The following is a 20,742-nucleotide window of genomic DNA, read 5'->3' as shown; positions in this document are numbered from 1 at the left end:
CCCTTATCTCCCTTTGCCATCCCCTATCCTTTCTTTATCCCTCTTCAGCCCACTGTGGTCTCTTCCAGGAGCCTCGCTTGCTTCACTAAAGTGTGTAAGAATTGGAAAGGTTGGTTATTGTTGTTGTTACTGTCATTGTTAAACAAAAAAGTTGTAAATATATCATGCTGAAAATTTTAGAAATTCTAAAATGAAAATGAAGGCTGCTCCCCAAAGTTCTAGTAACTTTGACGGCAGCTTTTAACAAACGATGAAAACCCTTGGCAGGTTACTTTTGATGACTTGAAATACCTACCTAAATCCACGAGGTGGGAACTCCCATTATTGAAAGCCTACTGTGCATCACCATGCTGGATTCTTTACATACTTGATCTCATTTCATCCTCACTATTACCTCATGAGGTAGGAAACTGGTGCCCACAGAGCTAATGTAACATGCCCACAGTCACGTAACAGGTAAGTGGTGACATCAGGATTTGAATCTAGGCCTGGTGCCCCTCCTCTTCTTGGCACTATTGCTCTGTCAAGTCTACTCATCATCCCTGTCTGCTCTTTCCAATCGCCCCTAGTAAACCCTTCCCACCTTGCAATGTCTCCCAAACTGAGGTTCTGAATGAGGTCGATTTTAAGAAGTATCATTGTGTCTCCACTTTAAAGCCCAGCTAAATCAATCAATGAATATTTTTTGGAACTTCCCATGTGCTTGGTGTCATGGGAGATATAAGAGAAGTTTAAGACATGAACCCTGCTTCTAAAAAACAGCTGAGAAGTCTAGGTGAGGAGACAAAACTAACCCCCTTAGACAGATCAGGACATAATAAGGGCTGATGCAAGGTAGAAGAAGAGAAGGAAGACTTTAAGGAGAGTGCTTTCAGAAGGCTGGGGTGTTTTGAATAAATAGAATAGGGAAGTGCTCATAAGCAACGGAAACTTGGATAGGTGGGAGCCAGGGGCAGATGGCAGGTTTCCTTGAATTTCAGGCTGAATTGTCCATATCAGATACAGTAAAGTGGGAGCCATTCTAGGTTCTGGAATTAGGACATGACATGATGCAGTGGTGTTTGGATGGATCATGGTGGTATTCCAAGGGTGAGCCCGCAAAGACCTGGACCAGAACAGTGGTGGTAGGCTACTCCCTATCCTATTCCTCCCGAATGGCTGAGAGCTGTTAGGAAGAGAGTATCAACAGCACTTGGAGGTATGTCATTTATAGGGGATCAAGGAGAAAGGAAGGAGTAAAGATGACTCTGAGGTTTCCAGCCTGGATACCAACTGGGATGGGGAGCCATTGGGGGTGGGGAATAGTTTTACAAAAACATATACTTGATGTGTTCTCTTTCAATACATTGAGTTTGAGGTATGATACAATATCAGTATAACTACATGGAAGAATTTGTTGCAACCAATTAAAAAGAAATTTTTAAAGATAATTTGATGACAAGAGAATAATGCTCATGGTAACAATCTTAAGTGAAAAAAAAAGATATGAAATGATTTAATACCATATAGTCTCAATTTTGTAAATATACATAATGTGTGTGTGAGTGTGTGGATATGCATAGAAAAACACTAGAAGGAAATATACCAAAAGTGCTAACAGTAGTTATCTTCTTTTTTAAAATTTATTTATTTAATTTATTTATTTTTGGCTGCATTGGGTCTTCCTTGCTGCGTGCGTGCTTTCTCCAGTTGCGGTGAGCGGGGGCTACTCTTCGTTGCGGTGCGTGGGCTTCTCATTGCGGTGGCTTCTCTTGTTGTGGAGCACGGGCTCTAGGCACGCGGGCTTCAGTAGTTGGGGCACGAGGACTCAGTAGTTGTGGCTTTTGGGCTCTAGAGCGCAGGCTCAGTAGTTGTGGCTCACGGGCTTCATTGCTCCGCGGCATGTGGGAACTTCCCGGGCCAGGGCTTGAACCCTTGTCCCCTGCACTGGGAGGCAGATTCTTAACCACTGTGCCACCAGGGAAGCCCTAACAGTAGTTATCTTTGATGGTAGGATTGAAATTATGGGTAATTTTTTACTTGTTCTGTATTCTTTTTCTGTATTTTTCAAAATTTCTCCCATGAACGTGTATTGCTTTTATAGTCAGAAAAAAAGAAATACATGTTGGAGCTTTTTAAGACAATAATCTTTTATCAGACCTTATGTCCCAGTTTTTGGCTTACAAAATCTGGTCACTGTACCTGCACACAGCTGGAAAAATAAGGGACTGGAGATGGACTATTTTACATGTTTGAGGTACTGATTCCTTTCTTAGGTACCTCTAGTAATTCTAGGGTGCTTCCATTTGTCTTGAAAAGCATGTCATGATGTAAAGCCTCTTCAATCTAGTAGAAGGGCTGAAAATCCAGATAGCTCCCTAGGACCACCTCCCTTTCCAAAACTGTCATTCACTCCAAGGCAACTGTCTCAGTCTTTTTTCTGGGTTTTCTCTTCTGTGCCATTGATCTCTGTACCTATTCCTGTCCTGATTACTGTAGTAGCTATATAATAAATCAGGTAGAGTGATTCCCCTTTCTTTTTCAAAGTTGTTTTAGCTATACTAGTTTCTTTGCCTTTCCATATAACCTTTAGAATAACCTTGTCTATATCTTTTTAAAAAAAAAAAAAACCTTGTTGTGATTTTGTTAGGAATTGTGTTTAACCTGTATATCAATTTAGAGAGAATTCCAATCCATGAACATGGTATGTCTCTCCGTTTATTTAGATCTTCTTTGATTTCCTTCATTAGCATTTTGTCATTTCCAGCATACACATCCTTAACAGGTTTTATACCTAAGTTTTTCTTTTATTGATTTATTATGTTTTTCATTTTGGTTTCCATGTGTTCATTGCTAGTATATAGAAATACAATTTTTGTATATTGTTCTTGTATCCTGTGACCTTCCTGAACTCATTTATTATTTCTGGCTGTTTTATTATAGACTCCTTAAGATTCCCTACATAGATCACCATCTGCAAATAGAGACAGTTTTATTTCTTCCTGTCTGATCTATATGCTTTTTGTTTCCTTTTCTTGCCTTATTACACTGGATTAGACTTCCAGTATTATGTTGAGTAAGAGTGGTGAGGACAGACATCCTTGCCTTGTTCCAGAACTTAGAGGGAAAACATTGTCTTTTACCATTAAGTATGATGTTAGCTATAGGTTTTGTAGATTTTCCTTAAAAGTTGAGGCAGTACCCTGCTATATTCCTAGTTTTCTGAGAATTTATGTCATGAATGGATGCTGAATTTTATTTAATGCTGTTTCTGCATCAGTTGACACTAATACCAGTATATATGTAATTTTTCTTTTTAGCCTCTTAATATGGTAGGTTACATTGATTGATTTTCAAATACTGAACCAGCTTTGTATACCTGGGATAAACCCCACTTGTTCATGGTGTAAAAAAATATATATATATATACATATATTTGCTAATTCTAGGAACTGTTTGCTAATTCTAAGAATTAATTGCTAAGAATTCTATTTGCTAATATTTTGTTGAGGACCTTACATCTATATTCATAAGGGATATTAGTCTGTAGTTTTCTTTTTTGTGACACCATCATTTGCTTTCAGTATCAGGGTAATACTAGCCCTATAAAAATGAGTTCAGAAGTGTTACCTCCTCTTCTGTTTTCTGCAAGAGAGAGTATAGAATTGATGTTAATTCTCCTTTTTAGTAGAATTCTCCAATGAGACCATCTGGACCTGAAGGTTTTTTTTCAGGAGGTTTTTTTTTTATTTCTACTTTGATACCACGTGGTCAGAAAACATGTTCTGTATAATTTCAAATATTTTAAATTTGTTGAGGCTTGTTTTATGACCCAGTATATGGTCTATCTTGGCATAGACCATATGCCTTGGTATGTTCTGTGAGTGCTTGAAAAGAATGTAATATATTCTGCTGTTGTTTGGTGGATTATTTGATCAATGTCACTTAGATCCTGTTGGTTGGTAGCGCTGTTGAGTTATTCTATATCCTTGCTCATTTTCTGTCTAGTTATTCTCTTATCAATTGCTAAGAGAGTGATGTTGAATTCTCCAATTCTAATTGTGGATCTATCTATTTTTCCTTATAGCTGTATCAGGTTTTGCTTCAGGTACTCTAAAGCTCTGTTGTTTGGCGCATGCACATTTAGGATTGCTGTATCTTCTTGGTAGATTGACCCTTTTACCACTATGTAATGTCCTTCTTTGTCCATGGTAATTTTTTTGTTGTTCTGAGGTCTACTTTATCTAATATCAATATAGCCACTCCTCCTTTGTTTACTAATGTTTCATGGCATATATCATTCTATCCTTTCACTCTCAACCTACTTATATTTGAAGTGAGTTTCTTGTAGACAGCATATAGTTGGATCATTTTTTTAGCCACTCTGCCAATCTTTGTCTTTTAATTGGTGTATTTAGATCATTTATATTCAATGCAATTTTGATATTATGGATTAAATCTGCCATTTTATTTTGTGTTTTCTCTTTGTTCCCTCTGTTCTTTGTTTCTCTGTTTTCTTTACCTTTACTGTTGGTGACTTATACCTTTGTTCTAATTCCATTTTGATTTATCTGCAGTAATTTTGACTGTATATGTTTGTATAGGCTTTTGACCGGTTGTTCTGGGTATATATTATACATATGCAGCATATCACAGTCTACTGGTGTTGCCATTTTACCAGTTTGAGTGAAGTGTAGAAACCTTACCTACTTTTAAGTCCCTTTCCCCTCCCCCATTTGTAATCTAATTGTGTTATTATATAATCTAATGATATTTCCTCTATATATACTCAGAACTACATCAGAGAACGTTATAATTTTTCCTTCAATCATCAAACATAATTTAGAAAACTCAAGAGGAGAAGAAAAATCTATGATATTTACCCATATTTTTACCCTTTGCATTGTTCCTTCTTCCTTCCTTCAAGATTTCTTTTTTTTTTAATTTTATGTGTTTATTTATTGATTTTTGGCTGCGTTGGGTCTTCGTTGCTGTGCGCGGGCTTTCTCTAGTTGTGGCGAGTGGGGGCTACTCTTCATTGCGGTAACCGGGCTTCTCATTACGGTGGCTTCTCTTGTTGCAGAGCACGGGCTCTAGGCTCGTGGGCTTCAGTAGTTGTGGCTCACAGGCTCAGTAGTTGTGGCTCGCAGGCTCTAGAGCACAGGCTCAGTAGTTGCGGCACATGCGTTTAGTTGCTCCGCAGCATGTGGGATCTTCCCGGAGCAGGGATCGAACCCGTGTCCCCTGCATTGGCAGGCAGCTTCTTAACCACTGCGCCACCTGGGAAGTCCCAATATTTCTTCTTTCATCATTTCCTTTCCATGTCAAAAACTTCCTTTAGCTAGTCATTTAGGGTGGGTCTAGTAGCAACAAATTCTCTTAGTTTGCCTTCCTCTGAGAATATTTTCATTTCCCCTTCATTCCTGAAGGACATTTTCACTGGATGTAGAATTCTGGGTTGACATTTATTTTCTTTCAGCACCTGAAAAATGCTGAACCACCTCCTTCTGGCCTCCATGGTTTTTGATGAGAAAACCACTGTCATTTGAATTATGTTTCCCTTATAGGTAAGCCTTTGTTTTTGTTTTTCAGCTTTCCAGATTTTCTCTTTTTCTTTAGTTTTCAGGGATTTGATTATGATAGATCTTGGTTTGGATCTTTGAGTTTAGGCAGTTTGGAATTTAGTTAGCTTCTTTAATCTGTAGGGTTTTATCTTTTGCCAAATTTGGGAAATCTTTAGCCATTATTTCTTCAAATACTTTTGCAGTCCCACCTTCTTTCTCCTCTTCCTCTGGGACCTTGGTGACATGACTGTTAGATCTTTTATCATAGTCCCATGTGATCCCTGAGGTTCTGCTCATTTTTTGTCTTTTGTTCAAATTAGGTAATTTCTATTGTTCTGTATATTCCAGTTTACTGATTCTTCCTCTGCCCTCTCTGTTCTGCTGTTGAGCCCATCTGTTGAGGTTTTTTTTTTATTTCACTTATTGAATTTTTCAGTTCTAAAATCTCCATTTAGTTTTTCTTTATTTCTCCTATTTCCTTGCTGAGACATTTTTTTTCATTTGTTTCAAACATGTTTATAATTGCCTGTTGAAGTATTTTTATGATGCCTCCTTTAAACTACTTGTCGGATATTTCCAACATTGCTGTCATTCTATGTTGGCCTCTCTTGTTTGCCTTTTTCTCATTCAAGTTAAGAGTTTTCGTTTGTTGGTATGAGTGATTTTCTATTATATCCTGGACACTTTAGATATTTTTGTGAAATCCTGCACCTTATTTAAATCTTGTTTCAGCAGGCTTCCTCTGACACCATGCTGGCAGGGAAGGGAAGCACCACCCCATTACCTCCAGGTGGGGGTAAAAGTCTAGGTTCCCCACTCAGCTGTCATTGACAGTCTAGGGGGAGGAGGGGCACTTCATTACTACTGGGCAGGGGTGGAAATTCAGGCTCCCCACTCGACCTCAAGGTACCACCCTGGCCAGGAATGGCAGTGGCACCTTGTTACTGCTCCCCATGTGGCCTCCACTGACACAGTGGTGGGTGGGCCTCCTTGCCATTGAGCAGGGATGAAAGTCCTGGTTTTTCGCTCTTCCTTTTCTGACACCACCCTCGTGGGGTGGAAGGGGAGCCTGGTTACCACTAGGCTGATTTTTTATTTTTATGTTTCATTCATTCAACAAACATGTAATTGGTATTAATATGTGCTAGGCACTATTCTACATGATAGAGATGTAAAGAGGACAGGTGAAGGCCTTGCCCATCATGGAGCTTATGTTCTAATGGGGAAGATAGACAGTGAGCAAATAAATACTTAGTGGTTGGTTACTGATAAATTTGGAAAGAGTGCTATTTTAGATAGGATAGCCAGTAAAGGCCTCCCTGAGGAGGTGACATTTGGGAATAGAGTTTAATGCAATAAGGGGAGGAGTTTTGCAAAAATTGGGATGAAGAACATTCTAGATGAAGGGGAGAGCAGGATCAAAGCTTCTTAAGCAGGAATGAATTTGGTGTATTTCATGTATGTATGTTTTAACGTGTATTAAAAAGAAATATCAATATAACTACCACATCAAACACTTTGATTTCACAGACACCTTGCTTAGGATGAATTTAAGTTTTTTTCTTTTTAAGAGTGTAAGAGAGGTTTCCACATAAGTGATATGTGAACATGGTGAAATTCTTAACAGTACTGAAGTTTAGGAAACAAACCTATCCCTGAAGTAGATAAAATTATTAGCCCCATTTAACATAGGAAAGGACTTAGGGAGGTTGATTAGCTTGTACAAGGTCACACAGCAAGTAAGGGAGGGAGCTGGGATTCCACATGGGAAACTGAAGATCATACCCAAAGTTCAGAAGAAGAAATGCAAAATTTTCTTTCTGCCAGGTAGAGCTGATGGTTGTTGTATGCAACAAACCAAAAACTTTTGAAGAATAGTTGGAGGCCTCTAATATGTTTAATTAAGCTTTTTTTTTCCTGTTTGTCCAAAGTTCATGCCTAAGGCAATTATATCACTTTAGTCCTCTCCAGCCTTTAGCTCTAAAATAATCGAGGGGCAAAAGGGGTGTTGGAACTTATTAGAGAAAATAAGGTAAACCACTCAGTGTTCTGGAATGACTAACTGTTGACAATTGTCTCCATCTACCCGGAGGCACTTTAACCAACTGAGATTCAGGTGCTGTCTTTAGCACTGCCGCCAAATCCAGCAGTGCTGAGGGGCGGTTTACGCCAGAGTAAGCAGGCCCAACCTCCCTGGCCTTGCTGCCAAGGGACAGCCTTTGCAAGATTCTCACCACAAAATTCCAGAGGAAACTCTACAGACATCCCATCCCATGGACTGCTCTGCTGTACCTGGACAGGGACATCCCCAAGCTACAGTCAGGTCACCAAAGAGCTCTCAGTGTTTGAGAAAAGGAAAGCATCTTTATAGGCTCCTGGTTTACCCACATCCTTCTCCCTCTTTGAAACTCCAAGCATATTTTGGAGGGAGATTTCATAAAGATTTCTAAATTGAGTTAGAATTTCAAGTCTATTGTGACATGCAAATTAGTCCTGCTTGCCCGTTGGCAGCAATGCAGCTGAAGTGCCTAGAGACGGGCCATAAAATGAAAACATCAAAGTGATTAAATGTGCCCAAAGAGCATAATTGAGTGCATGAATAAGAGAAAATAAAACAAATTGATTTTCTCCAGTGCCAGAAAAACAGAATAATTGAGAACAAAATAATAGACTTTGAAGTAATCAAAGTGAGGAATGCACCATAGTGACATAGAAACAGCCAGTTGTGGGAGAGATTTATTATGTTTCTGTTATCATTTTTACAACTTTAATTTCATTAGCTAATAAATACAAATCAATTGGAAAATCAGTCAACCAGAGAGGAGGCGGTCCCCAGCCAAGATTTTTATTCACATCTCTAAAACAGGCTGAGGCAGTGATCCTTTATTTTCATAAGTGCACATATCCCCCATGAGCTGGAAAACAAGTTCTGGGAGGCCTCTCTGCTTTGGAGGTGATAATGTTCTGCTCTGCCTGTCACTTTCCACATATAGGTTTACCGATTCAACTTTCCAAAGGATCGCTTTTATACCCCGCCAAGGTTTCCAACAGACAGAATTGCATGAGTACAGCATCTTGATTTACCAAGATGACATTTTCATGGCACTAACCGGCACCTATGGTCTTGCACTGGGTCATTCTGAATTCACATAGTGGTGGCGGTAGTGGCAGCTACGGCAGCCACAGCACCTGCCACTCTCGCAATACTGCTAAGCATCTGTGGGTCACTGCTTCTATCATCATGTTCCACCCCCACTCCGCGCGCACCACCGCCACCGTCACCACGCACACACACACACACACAAACACACACACACACACACACACACACACACACACACACACAAGTGACACTGAAATTTAACCAAGAAGGCCAAGCTTGGTGTCCTGCCCGGCAGCCACAATGCTGGGGAGGAGCAGGGGAAGGAAGCCAGGCTGGGAGACTTCTTATGCTGGCAGTAGCAATAGAGCGTTGGGGACACCAAGCTATGCTGAGACCAGGTGCTCGAATATCACAGAGCCAACATGAGACCACTGCAGAACTATTTTTATGGCTCCTCCAAGGAAGGAATCCCTCCACCCCACTCCTTGGCTGTTCACGGGCGGGCTCAGTGGCCCTTCACTGCAGGATCCACAATGATGGCTGATACAGTGGTGTTTTTTCCTTTCACGGGACCTTGAGCTACCGTGGCAGCCGTTGGCACTTCCAGATGTTCATGACACACCCTACCTTCGGGGCTCCACAGTTAGAGGCTATGCCTTTGGCTCCAGTAAAGGTCTTCGGGACCATAGGGACTGTAAGCCAGGGTGTGCAGAAGAAGTTGGCAGTGCTGGGACTGGCACTACTTGCTAGCTCCATCAGCATGGCATGGTTCATAGATTGTGCCTGCCAGGCAAATTTGTCCTGGAGAATTTCTCTTCCAGGAAGCACCTAGAAGCTGAAAGGAATCTCTCTGACCTTCTGGTGGCATCCAAGGCCCAATCAGGATGTACTTTGAGGGGAACAAGGAATGTTAGCACTTTGCTCTTTTGTGTAAGAGAGCGAGAGTTTGTCTCCAGTGCAGGCCTAAAATCCCAGCTTCTATTTCCCACTGGTGTTTGGGTGGAGGAAAATGGAGCAAATGGCTTTCACAACTCTAAATCATTATACAGATGTAAGGCTGTATTATTCTTCCTGCTGCTGCTATTCCCATTATCCTGGATTTCCCGGCCCAGAATTTTTGTCTGAAAAAGAAATGTGGAGAAAGCTCATGGACCAAAGAACCTGGAGCTGTGACTCCAAAGCGGCTGGGAGGCATCGCCCAGACCGGCAGATAGACCGCTCGAGGCTGAGCTCCACAAGCTGGCTGGCTGCAGGCACGCAGCACACTCCTGTGATGTCACCTCTCCAGTTACTTGTGCCTATCCTTCCACATGGAGCCAGCAGATTTAGGCACAGGAGGGGAGAAAAAGTGAATCATAGGCTATTTTAGAAATCGCTTCGATTCCGCTGGAGACTGCAGTAGTCCCTTGCAAGTTAAGACCAGAGCACCCGAAACATCAGGCTAACATCCTTTAAGTGCTGATATCCTATAAATACCAGAAGCCTGGGGGATTAATTCACAGCCTCAGGTTCTAATTCAGGTCAGAGGCAGGAAAGTGGTAATTGGTGGTTATACTTAATTGTCATTGAAAGGCTTTCTGATAACAGGGGGGGATCTATATTCCAAGACGAACAATACAGTTGACAATTAAGAGCTAAAAACTAAAATCAGCGATCCATTTCAGCACATGCCCAAGGCTTCATAGAAATCCTTTGTTCTGCCATTGTTCCCAGGTAAAGAGTGAGACCCTCAAGCCCGGTGTGATGGGGCAGCAGCTGGGGAACTTGCTCTAGCCTTAGATCACACTAGATGGGCCTCCTCCCCATCTTAAAATTGTTCAGAGGCTCCCCATGGCCTCTAGGATAAGACCATGGTCTTCTAGGCCCTTGATAATCTGGCCTCTGACCATCTCTGCAGCTTCATTGCACACCTCCCACCCCTGTCCCTGACCCTCATCCTGTGCTCTGGCCACAAAAACTTTGCAGGTGCCTTTATACATCCTGCTCTGTTCCTGCTGCCTGGAACATTCTCTCTCCCTTTGCCCTTCAAGATGCCACCTCCTCCGTGAAGCCTTCCATGCCCTCTCTTTGTATGCCCTCAGCACTCTGTACAGACTGGTATTATATGGGCTTGTTGCTATGGACTATGATGTGTTTGTCTCCATATATGCCTTCCTTGCTAGACTGAGCGCTCCTTGAGGGCGAGAATTGTGTCTTGTTCTCCTCTGTGGCCCCAGCACCCAGCATAGGGCCTAGCCCACTGTAGACATGGGGAGGGGGTGCCACATCCAAGATTCGCAGATACTAAAGGCTCGTGGCAGCAAAGCAGCCCAAGCACCAGCTGTCCAAAAGTGATCACTTCGATAATTTTTCCCAAAATGTGCCTCATATACCTCTGCGTGAGAGACAATTTGAGGTGACACAAAGACATTTTTCATTTAATAGTCGTATTTATTTTACTGTATGTTTTAAAATCTACTAAGCACAACATTATTATTGTTATCGTTATTATTATCATTACTTAGGATAAATGAGGCCAAAATAGGTATTAAAATGTTTAAAGTAAGTTGATATAAAGAAAAAGAGTTACTATTAATACAGATGTTAAGTCAATATGACAACAACATTCCTGAAAGGGGTACTCCTATAATGAAAGTTGGAACACTTTTCAGCAGTTCTAAATTCACATCTCTGTTCCTCTGTGGTGCCACTCAGCCCCCAAGGGTTCTGGGGTCGCCCCCAACATTCCTCCAAACTGCTATGATGCTGACGGTCTTCAGAACTTATTTGCCACTTAGCCTGGTGGCGTTGAGGCTCTTTTTGTAAGCATATGTCAGCTCACCTCAACCATGTTTCTAAGGGCTTTAAGAGCAATGGCCAAGCTTTAAGGATCTGTGGCCTGAATGGGATAGTGCTTTATCAGCTGCCCTGTAGCTCTAGAGATGTTCATTCCTTCAGTGAATATTGATTGATCAATTCCTGAGCGCTGTTGAGGGGGCTAACTGTAGTGATGAGCAAGACAGACACGTCCCTGCCCGCACGGAGATTGTGAGGGGAGACAGACAAGTTAGCAAATAAGCACGCAGGATATGTTCGGTGTGGTAAGGACATTGAAGAAAATAGAGCAGGATGATGTGACAGAAAATGAGTGACTGGGGGTGGCCACTTAGACTGGGTAGTCATCAGGCCCCTCAGAGGTGACTTTTGGATTGAGACCTGAGTGATGAGAAGAGTCAGGAATGACAATATCCAGAAACAGAGCATGCCAGGTGGAAGGAACACGTGCAAAGAAGGGGGAGCCCTAAGAGGGAAAAATGATTCGTGTGTTCCAGCAACATAAAGAAGCCCCGTGTGGCCAGGACAGAGTGAGCAAAGAGGGTGGTGGCAGACAGGAGACCAGAGACAGGGTCAGACCCTGCAGAGCTTGGTGGCTAAGTAGTTCGGATTTTATTCTAGGTATGATTGGAAGCCATAGAGGGTTTTGAGCATACGAGTAACGTGGTCTGACCTAAGTTTTAACAAAATACTCAGGCTGCTACATAGAGAAAAAGTTGTAGGCGACAAGGATGAAAGCTAGGAGACCAATGTTGAGGCTATTAGAGTTGTCCATGCAAGGGGTGACAGTGGCTTGGATTAAAGTTATAGCAGTGAAGGTTGAAGGGAAGTGGGTGGATTTGGAAAATATTGTGGAGGTAGATTTGACAGGACTTGCTAATGGATTGATAGGGAGGTTGTAAATGAAAGAGCAAATAAGAATGACCCCAGTCAATGTCATGAAGAAAAAAAAAACACAAAAGGGAACTGTTCTATATCTGTACTGTCCAATATGGTCACCACTGGCAACATGTGACCATTTAAATTTAAGTTATTAAAATTAAATTAAAAATTCAGTTCCTCACTTGCACTAGTCACGTTTCAAGTACTCAATAGCCACAGGTAACTAGTGGCTACCATATTGGGCAGCATAGATATAGAACATTTCTATCATCCCAGAAAGTTCTATTGGACAATGCCACTCTACGTTAAAAAGACTAAAGATTACAAGAATAAAAAGGCAAGCCACAGACTGGGAGAAATTCTTGCAAAACACATATCCAGTAAAGGACTGTTAGCCAAAATATACAAAGAACTCTTAAAACTCAACAATAAGAAAACAACCCAATCAAAAAAATGGGCCAATGATCTTAACACACACCTCACCAAAGAAGCTGTACAGGTGGCAATTAAGTGTTTGAAAATATGCTCACTATCATTCACTAAGGAATTGCAAATTAAAATAATGAGTTCCACTACATACCTATGAAGAGCTAAAATCAAAACACTGACACCACCAAATGTTGACAAGGATGTTGGAGCAACAGGAACTCTCATTCATTGCTGTTGGGAATGCAAAATAGTACGGCCACTTTGGAAGACAGTTTGGCAGTTTCTTCCAAAACTAAACATAGTTTTAACATACAGTCCAGCAATTATGCTCCTTGCTATTTATTCAAATAAGATGAAAACTCATGTCCACACAAAAACCTGCACATGAATGTTTATAGCAGCTTTATTCATAATTGACAAAACTTGGAAGCAACCAAGATGTCCTTCAGTAGGTGAATGGATAAACAAACTATGGTACATCCAGACAATGGAATATTTTTCACTGCTAAAAAGAAATGAGCTATTAAGTGACAAGATGTAGAAGAACGTTAAATGTGTATTGCTAAGTGAAGGAAGCCAGTCTGAAAAGGCTACATGCTGTATGATTTTAACCATATGACATTCTGGAAAAGGCAAAACTATAGAGACAGTAAAAAGATCAGTGGCTGCCAAGACTTTGGGGAAAGGGAGGGAGGGATGAATAGGTGAAGAACAGGATTTTTAGGGCAGTGAAACTATTCCTTATGATACTGTAGTGGTGGATATGTAACATTATACACTTTTCAAAACTCATAGACCTGTATAACACCAAGAGTGAACCCTAATGTAAACTATGGACTGTACTTAATAATAATGTATAAATATTCATTCATCAGCTGCAACAAATGTACATACTAATGAAAGATGTTAATAATAGGGGAAATTGCCTCCGAGGAGAGGAGGGGGACAGGGGGGTATGAGAGCTCTCTGTACTTTCTGCTCAGTTTTTCTGTAAACCTAAAACTGCTCCAAAAATAAAGTCTATTAATTAGCAACAGGGACTTCCCTGGTGATCCAGTGGGTAAGACTGTGGGCTCCCAATGCAGGGGGCCCAGGTTTGATCCCTGGTCAGGGAACTAGATCCCACATGCATGCCGCAACTAAAGAGTTCACATGCTGCAACTAAGAGTTCACGTGCCGCAACTAAGAGTCCACGTGCCGCAACTAAAAGATCCCTCATGCCGCAACTAAGACCCGGTGCAGCCAAAATAAATAAATAAATTTAAGAAAAAAATAGCAACAACAACAACAACAAAAGACTAGAGGGAATTCCCTGGTGGTGTAGTGGTTAAGAATCCACCTGCCAATGCAGGGGACACAGGTTCGAGCCCTGGCCCGGGAAGATCCCACATGCCGCGGAGCAACTAAGCCCGTGTGCCACAGCTACTGAGCCTGCGCTCTAGAGCCCGCAAGCCACAACTACTGAAGCCCGTGTGCCTAGAGCCCGTGCTCTGCAACAAGAGAAGCCACCGCAATGAGTAGCCCCCGCTCGCCGCAACTAGAGAAAGCCCATGCACAGCAACGAAGACCCAGTGCAGCCAAAAATAAATAAATAAATGTATTAAAAAAAAAAAAAGACTAGAGTGCTCACCAGCACCTAGTACTGGCAAAGAATAGACACTCCATAAGTGTTGATTGAATAAGTGGATGAATAAATGAGTCAGTCAGTCAATGAATCAATAGAACCCAAGCCTCCTGAGTCCCAATCCAGTACTCCTTCTTATACATCAGAGATAGGGTGATGATATAATTTATTGTCGAAACCAAGATACTTGAGAATGAAATGGGGTGCCATGGGTGTAAAGCAGAGCTGTCCCAGAGATTACAAACTGGGAGCCCGTGACCACATCTTGCTTCCAAAATTGTTTTGTTTAGCTTCACATATTGACGTGCCACATGATATTCTTTAAAAATTTAAAGTAGTTGTCTACAATGAGGTATCACCTCCCACCGGTCAGAATGGCCATCATCAAAAAATCTACAAACAATAAATGCTGGAGAGGGTGTGGAGAAAAGGGAACCCTCTTGCACTATTGGTGGGAATGTAAATTGATACAGCCACTATGGAGAACAGTATGGAGGTTCCTTAAAAGACTAAAAACTAGAAATACTATACGACCCAGCAATCCCACTTCTGGGCATATACCCTGAGAAAACCATAATTCAAAAAGAGACATGTACCACAATGTTCATTGCAGCACTATTTATAATAGCCAGGACATGGAAACAACCTAAGTGTCCGTTGACAGATGAATGGATAAAGAAGATGCGGCACATACATACAATGGAATATTACTCAGCCATAAAAAGAAATGAAATTGAGCTATTTGTAGTGAGATGGGTGGACCTAAGTCTGTCATACAGAGTGAAGTAAGTCAGAAAGAGAAAAACAATTACCGTATGCTAACACATATATATGGAATCTAAAAAAAAAAAAAATGGTGCTGAAGAACCTAGGGGCAGAACAGGGATAAAGACACGGACGTAGAGAATGGACTTGAGGACACGGGGAGGGGGAAGGGTAAGCTGGGACGAAGTGACAGAGTGGCATGGACTTATATACACTACCAAATGTAAAATAGATAGCTAGTGGGAAGCAGCCGCATAGCACAGGGAGATCAGCTCAGTGCTTTGTGACCACCTAGAGGGATGGGATAGGGAGGGTGGGAGGGAGACGCAAGAGGGGGAATATGGGGATACATGTATAGGCATAGATGATTCACTTTGTTATACAGCAGAAACACCATTGTAAAGCAATTATACTCCAATAAAGATGTTAAAAAAAATTTTAAGTAGTTGTCCACATTTCACACTGTGAAAACTTTGCATAAAAATGTGAATTTCTGACTTCTCTTGGAAAATGGAAAGATCTGGTCACACTGGGCCCACATTCCTGCACACTAGTGAATGGCTGGAGCCGAGTAGCAGCTGCCCCCTTTGTGAGCAGGTACCTTCCTGTTTGCCACAGATCCCACCTTTCCCTGTTGTACCTCCTACTCTAGGCTAAGTGTGAGTTTCCATTTCTCATCTCACTGACACCACTTTGGTTTTGTTTTCTTTTGTAATAGAGTTAAGAAAAAAGGAAATGATTTCTTATACTCATTATGCAAAGTAGGAAAAAGAAAAAAGGGTCCAGAGTGCTCCGTATGTCTTGCCCCCAGTCTGTTCTACTGACATCTAGTACATTCTTGGCCTCTGTAGGCATTTGAGTTTGCCCCCTCTGGTCTGTACTCTGTGTCTCCCCAGGCCCCAGACCATGCTAGCTTTTAGAATTTTCTCAGGCTGCCACCCACTGCTGGAAAAGCTAGATGTGAAGGGAGAACAATGGGCATTATTTAAGCTTACATTTTCATTGTTAGCCAAACTCAGTATTGCTCATCATCAACTTCTGGTGGAAATTATTTCTGTTGTTTTTCTTAATTGCCTCCAAATGTAACTGGAGAGTGAGAAAGAAGAGCAGAGAACACAGCACCCAACTTTCCTTTCTGTGAACATGTGTTGTTGGGACACTCGGACCCAGGATTTTTTTCATCCGTGCAATCATTCATTCATCAAGCTCTGGCTGTACTTACAGATGGAAGGACCCTCACTTCAGCACCAGGATCCCCTGTAGGTTCTCCATAGAAGAGGCAACAACACAAAGGCCCACATGGAGATGGGAAAGTATGGATGGGGCACATGTAAGCTAAGGTGTTAAACTTCATTCATAGGTGGTCCGGAGCTGCTAAAGTTATTTCGGAGCAGAGGAGGCATGTGGTCACCGCTAGAATTGTGCAGGGGACAGCTCCAGAGGTGCGAGCACCAGTTAAGAGGCTGTTGCAGTAACCTGAGTGATGAGAACTGTTAATAAGGTGGAGACAGGGGAACAGAAAGGAGAGGACAGATTTGGGAGACATCTTGAGGTTAGGCTTGGCAACTCATAAGATGTGGAGGGAGCTTGAACTAAGAGATGAAGAATCAAAGATTATCCAGAGATTGTGAGCTTAAGGGTTGAAAACACCCAAACCATGATCCAAAAAATTAACTTTTGCTTTGCAAGAGTTAGAAGAATGAAAAGGCAGGGAATTCCCTGGTGGTCCAGTGGTTAGGACTCTGCGCTTTCACTGCCAAGGGCCCGGGTTCAATCCCTGGTCAGGTAACTAAGATCCTGCAAACCACACGGTTTGCAGCCAAAAAAAAAAGAAGAATGAAAAGACAAGTTATATACTGAGATAGAATATTTGCAAATCATATATGCAACAGCAGATTTGTATCTAGAATATATAAAGAACTCTCCAAACTCAACTGTAAAAAAAAGTCCAATTAACAAACGACATGAAGAGGATATACAGACAGCAAATAAGTGCATGAAAGGACATTCAACATCATTGACCATTAGGAACATGCAAATTGAGACCACAATAAGAGATCCTTACACACCTATCAGAATGGCTAAAATAAAACCTAGTGACACCACTAAATGCTGACAAGAATGCTGAGAAACTAGATCCTTCATACATTGCTGGTGGGAATGTAAAATGGTATGGCCACTCTGGAAAACAGTTTGGCAGTTCCTTATAAAATTAAACATGCAACTACCATAGGACCCAGCAATTGCACTCTTGGGCATTTATCCCAGAGAAATGAAAACTGTGTTTACACAAAAACTTGTACGTGAATGTTCATAGCAGCTTTTTGTGTAATAGCCAAAAACTGGAAACAGCCCAGATGTCCTTCAGCGGGTGAGTGGTTAAACAAACTGTGCCATGTCCATACCATGGAACAATACTCAGCAACAAAAAGGAAGGAACATAATGCACCCAATAACCTGGATGGATCTTTAAGGGCAGTGTGCTGAGTGAGAGAAAAAACCCATCTCAAAATGTTATATACTGTATGATTCCATTTAGATAACATTCTTGAAATGACAAAATTATGGACCTCGGGACCAGATTAATGGTTGTCAGGCTTACAAATAGGGGGTGGAGGGGAGTTAACAAGGTAGCATTGAGATCTTTGTGGTGATGGAATAGTTCTGTATCTTCTTGTGGTGGGGGTTACACGAACCTATACATGTGGTAAAATTTCATAGAATATACTCTTACACACAAACACTCATACACACACACACACACAAATGAGTGCATATAAAACTGGTGAAACCTAAATATGGTCTGTGAATTATACCAGTGTCAATTTCCTGGTTTTGATATTAAATAATAATTATGTAAGATGTTGCCACTTGGAGAAACTTGGTGAAGGGTACCAAAAAAGGAATGAACTATTGATACACTGAAAAATTTGCATGAACCTAAAAATTTGCATGAAACTCAAAGGCATTATGCTGCTTGAAAGAAGCCAGTCTTAAAAGGTCACATACTGTTTGATTCCATTTATATGACATTCTGGAAAAGACAACACTTATAGTGATGGAGAATAGGTCAGTGGTTGCCAGGTGGTAAGAGGGGGAGGGGAGGATGTGACTGCAAAAAGTTAGCACAGGGGATTTTGGTGGCTAATGAGACCAATCTGTTTCATGAACCTTTACGTGTGTTAAAAATCACAGAACTGCACATACCAGAAACAGTCAATTTCACTGTATGTCAATTTAAAATTAAACCAGATAGGCAAGTGGGTGCTGATTTGTTTTTCTTTCCTTCCTTTCTTCCATTGATCCATTTATTCATCCATTTATTGAGTACGTACTATGTGTGAGACACTGGGCTAGACTTTGGAGATCAACCAAAAGTAAGGCAGCCCATGTCCCTGCCCTCATGGAACATCCTTCCTGTTTTAGAGGAGAAGTGGTCAGTAGGGTTTGGAGCCCAGTATTTCTGCTTGGGGAAGTGGGACAAGGAGAAGACTGTGGAGGGACCAAGGGAGCAAACTTTTCATTCCTAGAGCCCAGTCCTGTAGGATTTCAAGTGATTGCGTTTCCCTCTAAGATTCTTAGACCTGAAGGCAGGGGGAAATCCCCAATTCGCATTTCACAGGTACTCACGAGAGAAAATGCTAGGAGGGTTGTGCCTTGCTAAGCTGGGGGGGGGGCCGTGGAGAAAGGTTAGGGGCAAGGTAAGATCTGGTGCAGTTAGTGAGATGCGAACTCTGAAAAGTGTTGGAATATGTGTGTGTGTGTCTGTGTGTCTTAAAACAATCAGGGCTGGGTTCAGCTGAGTGGTTCTTCTGCTAGTTTTGGCTGGGTTCGCCCAGCACTGCAGTCAGCCAGCTGTCAAAGGCCTCACTCACATGTCTGGTGGGTGGCTGGTGGTTGCTGGCGTAACTGGACCAGATATCTCTCACCATCCAGCAGCCTAGCCTGAGCTTGTTCATATGTTGGGGGTCTCAGGGTTCCCAAGGGCAGCAAAAGAACTAGCCCCAAAATGAAAGCGCCCTTTTTTAGCAGCTTTATTGAGGTATAATTCACATATGTTACCTGAATTTGATTTTTGTTTTCTCTCCTGTTTGTAGGGAATCTGAAGCATGTGGTCTAGTTGACAAAAAGAGATCAGGTTTCCAGAGCTGAGGAGCAGTGCCTGTAATGAAGACAGCGTGTTTATGCGAGCAGTGTGTGGAATTTGTGACTGCAGGGGAAATTTGGAAGAATTTTACTTCCTGAAAATTTCCAAGGGGCACCAAGTGGCAGCTGGCCTCCTGGGTTGAGGCAGGCAGGCACCCCAGAGGCCTCAACTAGACCTAGGGGAAGACAAAGATTTCCAACACTTAAAGTGTTTATTTTTTAAAAACACACAGATGCCGTTTTTAATCTTTGAAAATTATTTTTAAGCAAGTTGGGGAGGGGGTATTTTTATTTTCTTAAAGGAGACAGATCAGAAGCTGGAGGAAAGCATGGAGATTTGGTTGACAGTTCGTGGGGCAGGGGGCAGCTGACAGGCAGGGTTTGGGCCTCAGGACCATCCAGGTGGAGCCTCGGGGGGAGGGGGCTGGTCAGCAGACTGGGAGGTGGGGAGAAATCCACCCGTGTTGTTTTCAGGATTGCGGATCTATTTTGTTTTTTAATAAAATCTTTGAAAACCTACCTCTCTGTCCCATTGTCCTCATTGTAAAGTACCACTGACAGCACACACAGTTCTGAACATTTCCTCTCACTGAAGTATCAAGAATAACCCTGCTGCTTCCCTGTTCTGCTCTGGCCCAGCCTGGGAGGCTGACTCTGAGTACTGGATCCTGCTGAGAACTAGCGTGTCTCCACTAAGTCCTGGGGACAGTAAGCCAAGCTCTGACCTGTGCTGGGGCCTGTCCAGGGCTCGCGGGAATACAGGTGCTGCAACCATGGAGAGGGTCTTGCTGGCACCCCACGGAGGAGCAGGTGGCATGTCAGAGACAAGAGGGACATCTTGATGAATAGAAGCTACTTCCCTTCAAGGGTAGGCAATCAGCACACTTGATGAAAATGGGATACAGTTGTGATGCATTGGTGTTACTATAACCTCAAAGGCGAAGGAAAGATGGCAAAATGCAGATGGGGGGGGTGGGTCACGAGAGAGATGAGGAAGCAGAAGGGATGGCCAAACGTCACAATTTTGGAATTTGATTCGCCAAGTATTTATGCAGCTCCTACAGCTACTGGGACTTGGATGGGAGACAAGGACACGGCCCCATCCTGGCCATCTAGGAACTCCCAGACAAGGCAAAGTAGGAGGGAAAGAACCAGATTCCAACATGCTTCGTGCTCTGTAGCCAACATGAATCCCGAGCTGTGGGAGCACTGGGGAGATAGCAATTCGCCCGGCGGGGGCGGCATCCCAGAGCGTTTCAAAGGGGATGATATTTGAGCTGGGCCTTGTAGGGTGAGTTGTATTTCTCCCGGCTACTGAGGGGGGAAGGGCATTCGGCAGAAGAGAGTGGAAAAAGCCTTGAACGTGTCCTGGGCTGGGAATAGCCAAGCTTTTATTAAACAGCATCGGGGCGCCTGGTCGGCTAGGAATACCAGTC

General features: G+C 42.3%; 1 protein-coding gene across 5 annotated transcripts in view; it reads left to right on the top strand.

The window, feature by feature from the left end:
* The window catches only part of HDAC8 (histone deacetylase 8), a 244,573-nt gene extending 224,748 nt beyond the window's left edge, over positions 1–19,825 (top strand). For 2 of the 5 annotated variants that reach the window (XR_014239575.1, XR_014239576.1), the window contains 2 exons: positions 5,459–5,546; positions 19,258–19,825. Coding sequence is in view for 3 of the 5 variants with exons in the window: in XM_082377333.1 (XP_082233459.1) it covers positions 18,587–18,690 (104 nt within the window). In the remaining 2 variants the exon portion in view is untranslated. Of the gene's footprint in view, positions 1–5,458; positions 5,547–18,586; positions 18,823–19,257 lie in introns of those variants that run through there. The other 3 variants (XM_082377328.1, XM_082377329.1, XM_082377333.1) reach the window with 2 other exon arrangements.
* Positions 19,826–20,742: the final 917 nt, after the last annotated feature.

Source organism: Balaenoptera borealis, assembly GCF_965194805.1.
Source record: "Balaenoptera borealis genome assembly, chromosome: X".
Classification (NCBI taxonomy): domain Eukaryota; kingdom Metazoa; phylum Chordata; class Mammalia; order Artiodactyla; family Balaenopteridae; genus Balaenoptera; species Balaenoptera borealis.
This window is presented reverse-complemented; position numbering and strand designations above follow the sequence as displayed.